The 16473-nt window shown below is 36.0% G+C and overlaps 1 protein-coding gene across 1 annotated transcript in view; it reads right to left on the reverse strand.

Annotated features, from left to right (window-relative positions):
* Window positions 1-1386: 1386 nt before the first annotated feature.
* The window catches only part of Dpy19l2 (dpy-19 like 2), a 78182-nt gene continuing 63095 nt past the window's right edge, over window positions 1387-16473 (reverse strand). The window contains exons 17-22 of the mRNA XM_045130084.1: window positions 15876-15900; window positions 14312-14431; window positions 13250-13424; window positions 11333-11432; window positions 9255-9380; window positions 1387-2882 (exon numbers count right to left, since the gene is read on the reverse strand). Coding sequence (XP_044986019.1) covers window positions 2732-2882; window positions 9255-9380; window positions 11333-11432; window positions 13250-13424; window positions 14312-14431; window positions 15876-15900 — 697 coding nt within the window. The 3' untranslated portion in view covers window positions 1387-2731. The remainder of the gene's footprint in view (window positions 2883-9254; window positions 9381-11332; window positions 11433-13249; window positions 13425-14311; window positions 14432-15875; window positions 15901-16473) is intronic.

Raw genomic sequence — 16473 nt, forward strand, 5'->3', positions numbered from 1 at the left:
CCACTGCAAATGAACTCCAGACACATGCATCTTGTGCCTCTGGCTTACATTGGTACTGGGGCATCAAACCTGGGTCCTGAGACTTTGTAGGCAAGTGCCTTAACTGCTAAGCCATCTCTCCAGCTCCTCAAAACTAATTTTTAGTAGAATTATCATTTCTTCTACAAATACTAAAGTATTAGAAATATATGTATAATTTCATTAGAATTGCAAAACTCAATTTTTAGTAGGGGTGTGTTGTCCCTCAGCAGTAAAGGAGTAGAAAACACACATTATTCATTGATCCATGCAGCAAAACCTGACACCAGATAAGGAGGGGTTTGCTGAGTGAAGCTCAACTATAGCCATCATTTCAGGTCAGTGTGCATATCCAGTTCATAGGAAATTAGGAAGAAGAGCTCATTGCATAGAGAAACTGCCCATAATTCAGCCCAAAGCACTCAAACATAGCCTTCAAAATTCAAAACAACAGAAGATAAAATACATGCAGACAAGAAACTACTAGCTGAATTTTTATGAAAGTAAGCTCAAGTCCAGTTTTCCTATGAGCATAAAACTACCAAATAGATGTAGAACTACTCAAATTCTGAGATGAACTAACCTCTCTGTGTAATTTGCTATCTATCACATGATTATTTGGTGGGTCAGAGGTGGGGGACCAGAAAGAACTAATATTAGTTGAATGTATTTATCACTTTAACACTATTTCACTAATTCTTACCATGACCCTGCAAGTAAGTAAGTAGAATTCTGTTTTAAAAGTGAAGAAACAGCCGGGCGTGGTGGCGCACACCTTTAATCCCAGCACCTGGGAGGCAGAGGTAGGAGGATTGCCATGAGTTCAAGGCCACCCTGAGATGACAGAGTTAATTCCAGGTCAGCCTGGACCAGGGTGAGACCCTACCTCGAAAAACAAAAACAAAAACAAAAAAAAATAAAAAAAAATAAAAGTGAAGAAACTAGTTCACAGAATAACATGAGCACACTTATCCCAGAGCCTACAGGAAGTGCCTGTAAACATACCTTGAATGGATGGTAGGCAATGTATCTAGAATGGAAGAGCCAGGATTCAAACTTAGAGCTATGTTATTATAACCTTCTACATCATTTCCAGGACACTACATTGCCACCTACACAAGACCATGCAAAACTGCTTTAAATGGCTAAGAAAGATCACTGCCACTTTAAACATGACAAATAAATTTAGTACTCTATGATATCAGAACTCTTTTAATTTCAAAATATGCACTTGGTAAATATGAGAAGAGATAAAAAACACAGAAAATCTTCAAGGACTTGTAAACTATTTAATAAATATTGCATAGGAGAATAATCCACACGAAAACATTAAGTATGGAGCATTTTATTAGTTATCACAGCTTTTTTTCTTTATTAACTTCTTCCAATTACTTTAAAGTATTCTCTATGTTGACATCATCTAAAATGTGTTACTTTAATTTTATGTTAGGTGTTACATGTCCTTTCTTCATAGCTCCATAGATACAGCAAAAAAACTGAAAATGTTAAAGTGTAGCATGCTTTCTTAGATATTTTGTGTCCTTCACTAAAATATTTTACAACTATGAAAGTTGAAAAGTAATTTTTATATGATCACTTGCTTATTGTAAGTAAAATAATCTATAAAATTGAGTTATTTTGTTAACCCAAGTAGAGAGGACCAAAAATACAAGAAAAGTCTAAGTATAAAAACTCCAAGATGATTAGCACAGATGCACATTAAATCTTATAGATCTGGCATATTTAGTATTTATCCCGCAGAGAAAAAAAAAAAAAGTTACTCTCTGCATTTACCAACTCTGTCTTCAAGACAACTACCATTTTTCAAAGTGATGGGTGGGTTTTATTGGAAAAGACCATTTATAATACATTACCTTCCTCAACATAAACAAAAACTAATCACGGACTTAAAAATACATATTACCAAAGATCGAGTATGGAAATAGTCTTGTAAGCCATAGGCCACCACAAAAAAGAGGCTTTTCCTTAATGAAAGGTTTGGCATCTGAAAATCCCATTTGATAAATTTAACTGGATCTTCTTTGCTGGTTATGCCTAACCCTCAAATTGGGTTGTATTATCATAGTAATTTTTATCTTATCTGGATACTGAAAGAAAACCATTGTATTCTACCAACAGACTAATTATCTGTTGTGCATAGTATGGAAATCAATCAGTGGAAAATGACAAATCAAGGTGTTTAAGAAACACTTTAAGTAGAAATGATTTTTCGAAGTCGCCAACTTCTTGGGCTTGTACAATAAACCACTGGAGGAGACACGACTCTAGCTTCCTCGGAGGCACAGAGGTGGCCATCAGCATCCGATTCTGCAGTCAGCTTAGTCACCGGTACTGGGGGAAATCTGAAGCAATTCACCTTGTGAGACTGAAAAGAATTTATGCCTCCTTGATTTCTTAATTCCATTGTTCTTTTACATGCATGTTTCTTTAAAATTCTAAAGTGAACATTTGCTTATGATAAAGTATGAAATGTCTTGATCATTTATATCACAAGCTTAATAGAGCTTACATTTAATGTGAAACAATGAAGCAATTTTTATTCAGTAATCAGATAACTTAAAATGAATTTATCATCTCATTTTTGAATGTTTCCTAAAGCATGTGAGTTTCATTAATGTAAATAGGGCAAAAAATGTCTGTTTGCATTTTTTTTGACACACTTCAAACCACATCATAGTGGGTAGCCTAACTTTCAGTTAACCTTCAGTACTCGGTATATGCTATTCTGGAACACCGTGGTGAAGTAAGGCCTCGCATCCTTGAGCAGAACCCTACACAGGGGAGCATTAGCGGCATTGGAAGGGTCTTCTATGTCCCAGATTTCAAGCATGCTGCAGCCAGGTCTGCAAGGAAAAGACAGTGAATGCATATGTGTACTAAAATACATTCTTACTCTCCTAATTTTTTAGGCATTCTTTAACTAATTAAAACTTTAAAGTCATCACTTCAAAAACCGTAAGAGCAACATTTGGAATAAACATGAAGTATGCTGCATTTTCTAGTTCTACTCAACAGGTCCTAATAATCAATGTGAAATACATGCTCAGAAATGCATACTTTCAGAATAAAAAAATAAATATATTTTCCAAGTGCTATCACCATCAAAACATATAGCACATTTGCAGTTAGATGAAACAAATGAAAGAAAAGATAATCAAATTCCCAATGAATTACATAATTAAAGCATAAACTGCATGGAAAATATATTGCCCATGGCAGAGAAAAGAGGTTCTTTGGCAAGTTTGTTTTCTAAATTTAACCTGATCTTGTTTTGGGTGGATGTAAGAGTAGGCTGAATGAGATATTTCTCAGTGTGGCATAACACTCATAGAAATTATTTTTTATTTTAACTTATTTGAGAGAGAGAAAGAAGGACAGAGAGAGAGAGAGAGAGAGAGAGAGAGAGAGAGAGAGAGAGAGAGAGAGAGAGAGAGGGGAGAGAGAGAGGGAGGGAGAGAATGGGCATGCCAGGGCCTCCAGCCACTGCAAACGAACTCCAGATGCATGTACCACCTTGTGCATCTGGCTTACATGGGACCTGGGGAATCAAACCTAGGTCCTTTGGCTTTGCAGGCAAGTGCCTTAACCACTAAGCAATCCCTCCATCCCTCATACTAATTATTAATGGGAAATTTCTAACTTCTCATGTCTAATTTATATAAAATAAAATCTATGCATTTCCTGTGTAAAGATTAACAGTAGCCAAATGTGTAAAAGGGCCACCGTGACCACTATAGAAAAACTTCCATCTCCTGACTGGTTCCCAAGTCTATTGTAGCCAATCTCCTACCTCAGGCATGGCCAGGAAGACAAGGGCCTCTCGTGTGCACGACAGCAATCTGAATTCTGCATTCCACACAAATGTAATGGGAAAGCTTTTCACTTTTGGCTTATTAATCTTATGAGTGTTTTTGATACCCATCACTAGATGTTACAGTTTTTGATCTACTGATTTACATTTCCTCGTTTGTGTTGCTGAGTCACATTTCATGATATACAGGTAATCTCAATATGTTTGAAAATTAATAAGAATTTGAGGTTTTCAAGTCATGGTGACAGTAAATAATAATCCTATAAAGACCCGTGAACAATGCTTTATGTAGACATATGTTTCTATTTATTTTAAGAAAAATAAATTGATTTCCATTTGTACAGTATATATGAGGTCAAGGTGTTGTATATTTGCATAAACAGTTGGTATTTTATTTTAATGTTGTTATAGGCCATTCACAGTATCTTCTTTGATAGAATGTTAATTTTGTGAAATTTTGTGGTGATTTTTAATATTGATTTTTGAGAGCTTTTTATATCTTTGTCAGATGTTTTATATTTAATAAGGCATAACTGACCAATAATTACTCAATATATTGCATATAGAGCATCCAATCTTTAATATATTTTAATACATTTAAACACTCATTACAAAAAAAATAAGGAATATATCTACATTTTCCACAAGTAATTCTACTCTCTTGACTAGTTAATCCCCCTCCAAAGATAGCTATATATCTATTTGCTGTCATCACAGATCTGAATGAAGCTTTAAAAAATATTTTACTTATTTATTTGAGAGAAAGAGAGGCAGATAGAGAGGGAAAAAAATGGGCATGGCAGGGCCTTTAGCCATTGTAAACAAATTCCAAACACATGTGCCACCATGTGTATCTGGCTTTACATGGGTACTAGGGGACTGAACCTGGGTCCTTTGGCTTTGCAGGCAAGTGCCTTAACCACTAAGTCATCTCTCCAACCCTGAGAGCAATTTTTTGAATTGCTATTTTCTGTCTTTCTTTTTTTTTTTTTTTTTTCTGGTCTGGCTTCTTTCCCCAAACGTAACTGTTCTGAGGTTTATCTTTGTTGTATCAATAGTTCATTCTTTTCTGTGAATGAATAGCATATTGTCCTAATATTCCATGTGTTTACTAACTCATTTGTTACTATAGACATTTGGGTTATTTAGTTTGGGGCTATTTAAAAAGTTGATATGAACATCTGTATGTAAGTATGAATAAGTGTTTTCTTTTGCCTTTGATAAATACACAAACATGATAGGTGTTTGTTTTTATGAAATTACCAAACGTGGTTGTATCGTAGCACACTCCTGTAACTGATGTATGAGGGTTGTAGGTATTCAACAGGGTCAGCAACATGTGACATGTTTCTTCTGCAACTTCAGACATGAGGCAACTTAAAGGGATCTTACAGTAGTTTTAATTTACATTTGTTAAGTGGCTAGTAATGTCAAGCATCTTTCTATGTGCTTATTTGACAGTCCTACACCTTCAACATCGAAGCACCTGAGTGTCTTGTCCATTTTTTATTTGAGTTGTTTCTTATTGCGTTTTGAGAGTTCTATACACATATACCTGGTTAAAATCCTTTGTTTGACACAGGCTTTGAAAAGTCAGCTGCCCTTCAGTCACTCATGCTACCGTAAGTAATGCCTCTCTCATGCATTTGTACAGGACCACAATAAGCTCACTCGTTCACTAAGTAGACGGGTAGAATATGGTCTGTTGTCAGTGCCCTATCTGGGATGAAGAGGTGTTTGTTTACACCTGCCAGGAAAAATCACCCACAATTCATACAACACATGACTTGTATTAAGGTATTTCTCTGACAGGAATTTTTAAGATAAATTTTGCTACATACTCCACCTTTTCACTAGGTGTTTACTCTTCATTCACACTTAAGTTTTTTCACAAGCTTGCATGTGTGTGTACATGTTTGTGTGCATGTAGATGTGTGTGAGCCACAGAGTATGTTTGGAGGTCTTGGCTTTCTACTTTGTTTGAGACAAGGACTCTTGTACACTGCTGTAGCGGTCAGCTGGCTAGTTGGCTGGTGAGCTTCTGGGAGAGTGTCTTGTCTCCTCCTTCTTTTCCCACCCTAAGATCACTGGGATTACTAGTGATTGCACTGCAGCTTATGGCTTCACATGAGTACTGGGGATCCGAACTCAGATACTCACTCCTGCACAGCAAGGACTTTATCCACTGAGTTATCTCCCTGGCCACTGATGTAGTTTTGTTTAGGCTTATTATGGTATTTGGGATTCATTTTCTTTTTCTTTTTTAAAATTCTTGTTTATTTATTTGAGAACAACAGACACAGAGGAGAGGAGAGGAGAGGAGAGGAGAGGAGAAAGAGAGAGAGAGAGAAAGAGAGAGAGAGAGAGAGAGAGAGAGAGAGAGAGAGAGAGAGAGAATGAGAATGTGCGGGCCAGGGCCTCCAGCCACTGCAAATGAACTCCAGATGCCTGCACCCCCTTGTGCATCTGGCTAATGTGCGTCCTAGGGAATAGAGCTTTGAACCAGCATACTTAGGCTTCACAGGCAAGTGCTTAACTGTTAAGCTATCTCTCCAGCCTGGGATTCATTTTTTAAAAATTGTTTCTCTTTGTGCATTCTTTACAGTTAAGAAAAACACTTTTAGTAATAGCACTTACTATACTGCCTTATTTAAAATATATATATATATATATGTATGTGTGTGTGTATAAATATATATATATATATATATATATATATATATATATATATATATATATATATATATATATATATATTAACCTTTTAGTGCTTTTTTGTGAGGTACAAACAAGAAATCTTTGATATATGCTGAACATTAAAGCTGAATTATTTCCAACAAATCATTATAGTTTTATTTACTCTCTTTCTCCGCTATTATTGCCATATCTACTCTATATTATAAACTCAAAAATACACTGATAGTTTCTAATTAAAATTATTTCAAAAATATTTTCATAGAAAAATATAATTATTGATATGTACATTTTATTATTTCCAGTGTATTTCTGCATTGCTCGTGCAGCTAAGTTACCACCAAGTAACATTTCTTGCCATCTTACAGAATTTTCAGGATAGCTTGAAGTATAAGCATATTAGCAAGGCATTATCTGAATTTTTTAAAAAATATTTCATTTATTTATTTGAGAGAGAGAAAGGAGAGATAGAGAAAGAGAGAGAGAGAGAGAGAGAGAGAGAGAGAGAGAGAGAGCCCGCCAGGGCCTCATGCTGCTACAAATGAACTCAAGATGCATGCACCACTGTGCATTTGACTTTATGTGGCTACTGCGGAACTGAACCTGGGCCACCAGGCTTTGCAAGCAAGTGCCTTTTACTGCTGAGCTCTCTCTCCAGACTCTTAGTTTTTAATGATATGAAAATATCTTTATTGACTTTTATTATACAATTAAAGGTTCACTAAATGTAGAATTCTTGATTTTTTTCATTCAACACTTTGATCATTCCAATGTCAGTTTATTTTGCTATTTTGATGATAAATCAGATGTCTATTATGGTTTTTTTTTCTCTTGTTATTCTCAAGATTTTCCTCATTATCTTTTACCAGTCTGACTGGTGTGCTTTGCTCTGGTGTTCTTTGAGTTTGTCCTGGTTGACTTTGAATTAGTTGCTCTCAGTTAATGGCATTTACTAAGCTTCAGAAGCTGTTGACCAACACTTCTTTCAGTCACTTTTTATTTTCTTCTTTCTGGCTTTTAACTGAAGTCCTGGGTTTTATCCAGCCAGCACTGAAAACAACGTACCATTCCTCATGTGTTCAGTTACTGATGTTTTTTCCACAGGTATCTGAAAGTTTTCTCCAAATTTTTTTGTCCCTGTTTGTTTTGTCTACTTTCTCTTGATCTACATACAATTTGCTTATTTTTTTCTCCTGTTTTACATATTAAATGTGTCGTTCAGAACATTTAAAGGCCTTTTTTTTATGGTTTTTCGAGGTAGAGTCTCACTTTAGTCCAGGCTGACCTAGAATTCACTATGTAGTCTCAGGGTGGCTGCAAACTTGTGATGATCTTATTACCTCTTCCTCTGGAGTGCTGGGATTAAAGGTGTGTGCCACCACTCCTGGATTAAAAGCTTTTAATTTCAATATTAGTTCTAGAATTTCCATGGGGTGGAGGTTGTTTCTCTCTGTTAGAATTCCATATCACTTCACTCACTGATCATTTTCCTTCAATTCTTGAAGCATTTAACTGTTGTGCTGATGATAGAAACCCTGGCCTTTCACATTCTAGGCAAGTGGCATACCTCTATGGTATATATCTTCAGCCCTATTTGTCTTAATCTTTTGACTATTTTATCTAGAAAGTTTGGATATTTAGTTTGACATCTGGGACTTCTTAAATCATTTTTTCCTAGCTTCTTATTTTGAGAGTTCTGATGGTACTTTTCCCTTGTTGGTAGGTCTAACAATTTTTGATTGAGAACTGGACACTCTAGATAATCTGGTGTAGTGACTCTGGTATCTGCTTGGATCTTCTGTGGGTGGGCTTTGATGTTGAGGGAATTAATTTGCTTGGATCTGCTGTGACATCTAAAATGTTTTCTCAGGAATCTAAACAAAATCTTCAAGAGACCCACTAAGCACATTAATTGTATGTGAATTTGAGAGATTCAAATTTCAAAAATTTTCAAATTTAATTAGCAATAATTACTTATGTCATTTTGGGTTATAAGAAACTTTTAAAAAGTATTCTTATTTATGTATTCAGAAATAGAGAGAAACGGGTGTGCCAGGGCCTCTTGCGACCACATACCCACTCCCGACAGGTGCTGCTTTTTAAGACTGCTTTTATGTGGGTACTGCAGCATTGAACTCAAGCTGGCAGGCTTTGCAAGAAAGTGTCTTCCCTGCTGAGCCATCTCCTCAGCCCCACATTATAAGAAGCTTTTAAGTTCTATAAATACAGCAACATTTGGCTATAATAATGGAATCGTAATTCTTCACTTTGTTATAAGTTGAAATCTAAAAAAATAAGATACCTAATAAACATACTATAAATATTTGAAAAGTAAGCATAACATAGAAATTTTAGCCTGATTTAAGCATATCATGAATACATATGTCACAATAGCATGCTGCCTCCTTTAACTGTATATTTTTGTTTCCATATACTCACAAAAAATAATCCTTGAAGGATTTTACATGAAAATCAAGATACTAAAGCATCTATAATTTAAAATAAATTTTACTAAAATATAGCATAATTTAACTTTTCTAGATAAAATTATTTTAAATAAAAACTAAGAAAATATTTTATTATAATATATTTAAAGTACAAAGTCTTAAAGAACAAGGGCTGCATTGTATCGTATTTTATTGCTATATAGTAAGGTAAAGTGTATATTGCTTTAAATTTACTATATCCTATATCATATTATTATACTCACTTAGTTCTCACAACACACCATGCCTCTTCTAGAACATAATAATTCACATGTAATTCCATTAATTTATCTCTCACTTCTTTTGCAGATTTTCGACTATATGCAGAATACACTATTTTTGTTCGAGCCCTTTAAGTTTAAAAACAAACATTACAAACAGATTTTATACTTTTTAAAAACTTTAAAATAAATAATGATTGACTAAAAAAATGCTAGCAAACTGATAGCTCAACTCACGATGGCTGGAGGATGGGTATGTGTGACCCCAAGTGACATCATTACTTTCTTTTAAAGTTACTTATTTATTTATTTGACAGAGAAAGAGGGAGAGAGAATGGGCATGCCAGGGCCTCCAGCCACTGCAAACAAACACCAGACGCATGTGCCCCCTTGTACATCTGGCTGAGGTGGGTCCTGGGGAATTGAACCTGGGTGTCCTTTGGCTTTGTAGGCAAACGCCTTAACCGCTAAGCCATCCCTCTAGCCCATCGTGATTACTTTTTTAAAAATATTTTTTGTTTATTTTTATTTCTTTATTTGAGAGTGACAGAGAGAGAAGGAGAAAAAGAGACAGATAGAGAGGGAATGGGCGTACCAGGGCTTCCAGCCACTGCAAACAAACTCTGGAGGCGTGTGCCCCCTTGTGCATCTGGCTAACGTGGGTCCTGCGGAATTGAGCCTTGAACCGGGGTTCTTAGGCTTCACAGGCAAGTGCTTAACCGCTAAGCCATCTCTCCAGCCCAGTGATTACTTTTGAGATGGTTGTTTTCACATTCCTACTAATATTGTGAATGTGCTGACATGTACAGCAGTTTGAATTTCCCACGTGCTGCTTCCTAGTACACAAGCTAACCTAGAGATGTACTGGGTGGCAGGATAATAACTCATGAGACAGAATCTGCTTTCCAAATCCACAAATAATTAATCTGTTAGTAGAATATATTCACACAGAAGCTGGATGTCATGAAATACAAGTTTCAACAGATGATTTTCCAATAGGAGCTCAGGAAAATAGATGAGTTGAAGATGACCACAGTAAGTATTTAGCTAGTAGATACCAAGAGTATCAGAGCAGGTGGGAAAAGCCCCATAGAGATGCTTGAGAAGTCAGACGGTTAGCCAATCATGAGACAACAGAAGATTTGGTCTTAAGTTGTAGCTCTTATGAAATTCTGAGCAACTTAAGAGTGATTTTAAGCATAAGAGATGTCCAGTCACTATAACCAGTCAGAAAACTCTGTATAAATTTAATTTTTTTCCTTCTAACAATATGTTAAATAAAAATCAATTCAGTGGAAGATTCTCTTGACAACAGATAGAATGATCAAATGCTCATTAAAACCAGGCATGCAAGGCAAACTGAATTTTGGGATCTAGGGAAAACTGGAATTTTCATAATCAGCTAGGAAAATACCCTAAACTTTCATACAGCAGTTATAGCAAATTGCATGCAGTTTTTCTACCTGTTTTTTTTTTTTTTTTTTGAAGGGATAGTCATTGCCACCAAGAAGATATAGAATGTTTCTTAAGTCAGGCAGATGGGTTTGTGGAGTCTAGAGCAGCTAACACAGCAGCTAACGATGGCTGTGAACCAAATCCCTCCTCTCCTCATGCTACTGAGGTCCAGTGTTCTCTCTCTCTTTTTCTCTCTTTCTGCATGTATATGTGAAAAATTTTGTGGCCTTATCTTATTTAAGATTTTAGGGGCTTTTTAAGCCGGCTTCAGAAGAAACAGGTACCTACTGTCACTTTTGGAAGAATGTTAAATTTTTTCCTTTGAGACAGGATCTCCCTCTATAGCCCTGGTTGATCTGGAACTGACTATGCAGCCAAGCCTGCCCTTGAATCATAATAATCCTTCTACCTCAGCCTCCCGAGTGCTGAGGTTACAGGGGTCCACCCCCATGTCCATCTTCACTATAACATTTTACTTTTAGCATGAATATGAGGGTGAGGGTATAAATGGATGTGTATTAATGTGTGTGTGTGTGTGTGTGTGTGTGTGTGTGTATGTGTGTGTAAATTATTCCTGTTTCCAACAACCAGTAACAAGTAGCTAGCGAATTCATGTAATGGCTTACCTCAGGTCTGCATCCTCATAGTGTGGGTGATTCACAATGGGGTGAAGTGTAGATAGCTTGATGCTTGCCATTGTAGGCATGGCACCTGCAAAAACAGCATCTGGGGAACGGAACCATGACCCTTAATACAGTATTTTAAAGAAAACCAAAAGTTAAAGCTACTCTAATATTTGAATTCAAATTAAGAACAATGAAACACCCACTGATATAAATATTTTTACTCATTCAATGTTTAGCATCATACTTTGGGGCTAGCAACTATGTCCAGACTTTTGTTAAGGGTTAGGTGACCGTCTGGAGCCTCTGCCAGGTGCGCTTTGGTTTCCTTGCATAGAAGAGGCAGGGACACAGCAAAGCTGAGTGATTTGCTCATGACTACAGAGCTCCTCATTTCACAGCTCATCATCTTAGCCACCTCGCCGCAGCTTCCTTCCTGCTACAGGTGAGCACTCTGCTAAGTACAGAGAAAGAACTCGGGAGAAAGTAAGTTTTCCTATGAGCCACACAAAAGGCCAATCTCCTGGGATGTTTGTTTCTTCAAATAATTGTGTGTTGCAAGTCACAGTCACATGGATGTGCTGACAAAAGTGCCATTTCTTTTTCTCCAGAGGGTGTTTCCTGTGTATAACTAACTTTTCTCAGCTGTCATTTCAGTTTACATCATTTAAACATTTCACTGAATCATCAGTTTCTTGTTAGTATAGTAGTACCTTTTCTGAAGTATAAACTAGGATTTGTATCAGTCAGCTAGCTGGTTGTAAAGAGAGCAAAATGTTATGCTTCTCTACATGTCTTTATACCTAGCCTAGAGAAACGTAGAAGTCAGGAGGCTCTGCTGATGGCAGGAAAACAGGAGGCTGGGATGAATATCATTTCCTGGGGCCTGCATTGTTGAGCAAAAACTCCTTAAGATAAGGGACTCCTGGTCACAGGCCTGCCTCACACCCCCAGGCGGCGCTTCCTGTAACTGACCAACAGACCTATGTACAAGTTCCTCTTTTTACCTTTATGACTGTAACTGTCACATGTAAATTGTGATTTATGGATTTATTCCCATCCTATTTCTTTTCTTTTCTTCTTCTTTTTTTTTTTTTTTTTTTTTTAATAAAAGCTGACATTCCAAACAGTTCCAGGCTTCTCTCAGAATCTGGAGTGGAGCCCTAATATACCAGACTTTTCTTTCTTTTTACCAAATAAAACTTTGCCTCACATTCTGCAAGTCGATGGTCTTACTTGTGCGACATCGGACCCCATAACAGGTGCCAGCTTCAGGGGACATTTTATCAGCTTCACATTTTGTCTACTAAGAGGACCAAGGGCCAAATGCTTACTTCTAGACACTTCTGTACTGCAAGTATTTATGTACTTGGTAAGGCTGTTTTCTTTAATCAGTACAAAAAGAAGCAGTGACAAACAGAAGGCATTTTATTCAGATCTACTGAAATAACTGCTTGTTTTCTTGCAAATATAACTAAACATTCTAAGTGCAAGTCAATCAAAACGCACAATCAACAAAATTCCAACGGTGTAAGTATACTGTGGAGCGCCAACTGTGTTTCTTAGTGATGGAGTTGCTGGCTGGAGCTGCGGCTCACTGCCTCTGCCTGGCATCACCTCGCAGGCCGCCTGGGGACTACTCAAAATCCAAAGCACAGTTTCTATGGAATGTGTACCGCTTCAACACCACTGTAAAGTTAAGAAATGTAAGTGTTCATTGCTAGCCCCATGTGAGTCCTGTGCATGCTATCAACTTCAATGTGGGTAAATCAGCCATACACATGCAAAACAAGCCAAACTCAAAACTAATGAGCTAGGTAGTAACAGATCAGTGAAAAAAAAAAAAAATTATATATATATATATATATATATATATATATATATATATATATATATACACCTAACTAAGTAACTACTTACCTGGTCTGGTATTGTATTTGATCCATTGTATAAGTTCTTCCTGGGGCAAATTAGTAAATTCTCCTATAATGCTCCATTGATTATGGAGGTTTGCACAACCTTGTATTGACATCACTGTTAGAACACCAAAGACAACATTCTCAAAATGAACTCTGCAAAAAAGCCAGCCAAAGAGCTGAAATAAAAAAACCATTGATTTATATCTCTTATATGAGGAATGCTACAGGATCAAACATTCTCACCTGACTACTGAAATCAAAGCAGATTACCCTTTGATCTCAGCACACAGATACATAAAATTTTCACTCTCTGTTGTTTGAAAACAATAAATATGTTGGAATTAATAGGCCCAGTTCTAAATGGTGTTTTTTCAATAACTAGGGGAACCCTACTAGCTTTGACATGTATAATACTCAGGAAAGCAGGGGCTATGTTATTTTAAAAACTATTAAGGTGTTTCTAGAAGTCCCAAATCATATTTATTTTGTATATTAGATACAGCAAAGGAACCACAGAGTTGCCAGTTTCCTTAGCAATTCTTTTTTTTTTTTTTTTTTTTGGTTTTTTGATTTTTCGAGGTAGGGTCTCACTATAGCCCAGGCTGACCTGGAATTCACTATGTAGTCTCAGGGTGGCCTGGAACTCATGGTGATCCTCCTACCTCTGCCTCCCTAGTGCTGGGATTAAAGGTGTGCGCCACCACGCCCGGCTTTCTTAGCAATTCTTTGAGCCAAGCAGGACTTACAGGAGAGCAGCCACTTCACATCTCCTCAGTACTGGGGCAGTACTGGAAATGCCTCTACAGATGACTATGTTTGTAGCTATAATGCTGTGAAGGGGAAGACTGCCTGATCATTCACAACAGAACATCACAACCTGGGGACAATGTCAGTATCACTTCTCTTTGTAGCTCATCAGCTAAAATTTTAACTTAGCTAATATAGAAACAGTGTGTGTGTGTGTGTGTGTGTGTGTGTTTTGGATTCCTCAGCAAAACCACAGCAACTCTACTTCAGTTGATGTTGTTATTATAATGAGGTCAGACGACAATGGACACCTTACCCGTTGGGAGCAGATCAAGGACGCCATAATACACATGTGTGGTGTCAAAAACAGCTTCAGCCTCATGATTAAAATGGAAAGGCCTGTGAATGCTAACAACTGCAGTGTGTGAAAAACCAGCTACAGAAACACAAAACAAAATGGCATTTTCACTTTATACATCTTAAGTTATACAGTAAGACAAGGACATTCTAACATTAACCCTATTAAAATATACTCATTAATTCAACCAAGATTTACTCTATGTATACCAGGTAGTAGGCTGGGTGCTTCAAATAGAATGCTAAGCAGATTTGTGAGGCCTGCACATTAGGATACATCATTGGGACAAAAAGACTGATAGTTAATCCCTGCAAATACATGAATCTACTATAATCTATTACAAGATCATAAGTGTAATGGGCAAGAAAAAGGAAGCAGGCAGGGATATGAAACAAGTGAGAAGCCACCAGTAGAAGAAATTATCATTTAAGTAATTAGGTACACTGAAAAAGTGACATATGAACAAGGATTTTCACAGAACAGAGGGAAGACACAGGGATAAAACTCTGTGTGTGTGTGTGTACACATACATGCATACACACATATATAGCTTCACATATGTGTGTGTGTTTTAGTTAACAACATAAATAATAGCAGTACATAAACTGGATTATTTTAAAGATAGAATGACATAAATATTTGTACTAACTAGTAAGATACCCTAGTTTAATAAATCTAGGAGGTTCCACAGAGAAAAGATTTCAAACAAAACTTTTCTATAGGTATAGTCATAAATTGTCAACTTCTTACTAGAAAAATGGACAATTAATGTTAAAATTAAATGTCAATGACATTATTTATGTTCTTATTCACTAATATCCAAATAGTGTAAATGCTAAAGATATGCATTTTTAATTTATCAAATGACAAACATTAATGTAATGTTGAGTATTAAAGAGAATGCAATGAAACAAACACTGAAATAATAAATTGATAGATTCCTAAAACTTCAAAATATTTATCCACATTTTAGAAAAGGGCCTACTCCTTTGACTTAAACTCCTTTTCTAGGAAGTTACCTCAGGAATGATCAAAACACAAGCAAGTGTTACAGTAATAATCACAACAGTATATTTTAATATACAAGCTAGGGAAAAACTTGGTGACCAATGCAGAGAAGTAAGGTACAGGTCACTTCAGTCCCACAGGCATATGGCCATTTAATAGTGAGTATGAACAGATAACTTAATATAATGGAAAAGTATTTATGATACAAAAATTTGTATGTATAGCATCCTCATCTATAAAAAACCAAAAATATGACATGTAAGCATGGGGTGTAAGGAGGATGCTGTAAGAAAACATATAAAAATATGAATGGCTACTTCTCATAATTTTTCTGCATTCTCAAAATTGGTTTTCAAGTCCTCATTGGTATTCAATTGTAAGAGAAGGTTGAAGAAATTATCATCAATGCCAACAACTCAAGTACCACCGGGGTATACCACAGCACAGCTCCACCTTCATGAATTACTTTCAAGTAGAGTGTAATGCGTAAGTATCAGAGAATGAGAGATTTTACCTCACCGTGATCAAGGAGCTGTTTTCTGGAATAAAATTTAAAAAATTAACTGTTTACTGAATATATAATATAATTACATAAGAATATCTATTCATTTGCTCTTAGATTTTGGAGGTTTGTTTCTATACTATATAGAAGTGTACAATTCAAACCTTTAAACAATACTACTACAAATCACAGTAACTTAAAAGGCTTAATTTATTGTCATCCTACTTAAAGTGTGACAATTTGTTCTTTGGTTAAGATAAAATATATTTTACTGATAATTAGAGAGACTCTGAGAGAATAAATTTTTAAATACTGAAGCTATGTACAATAAATACTCTACTTTAGATAATTACTGATGGATTCTGGGTCATTTTCATTTTTCACAATTATTAACCATGTAGATTTCTTTCTGTAAAATTACTGGGAACATGTCTGAATATTTCCATAAGATAAAGTTCTTGATGAAAAAACAGTAAGTAAAGCAATTATTTTTATTTCCTAAAATGTTGTCCCCATTTACTTAAAGTAACCTTACTGTGTTCAGGCAATGTTCAGTAAACACAAAAGAAATAGCATAGAAATAATTCTCATTTCATAAACTTATATTCAT

The sequence above is a fragment of the Jaculus jaculus genome, chromosome 11 (assembly GCF_020740685.1).
Source record: "Jaculus jaculus isolate mJacJac1 chromosome 11, mJacJac1.mat.Y.cur, whole genome shotgun sequence".
Taxonomy (NCBI): Eukaryota; Metazoa; Chordata; class Mammalia; order Rodentia; family Dipodidae; genus Jaculus; species Jaculus jaculus.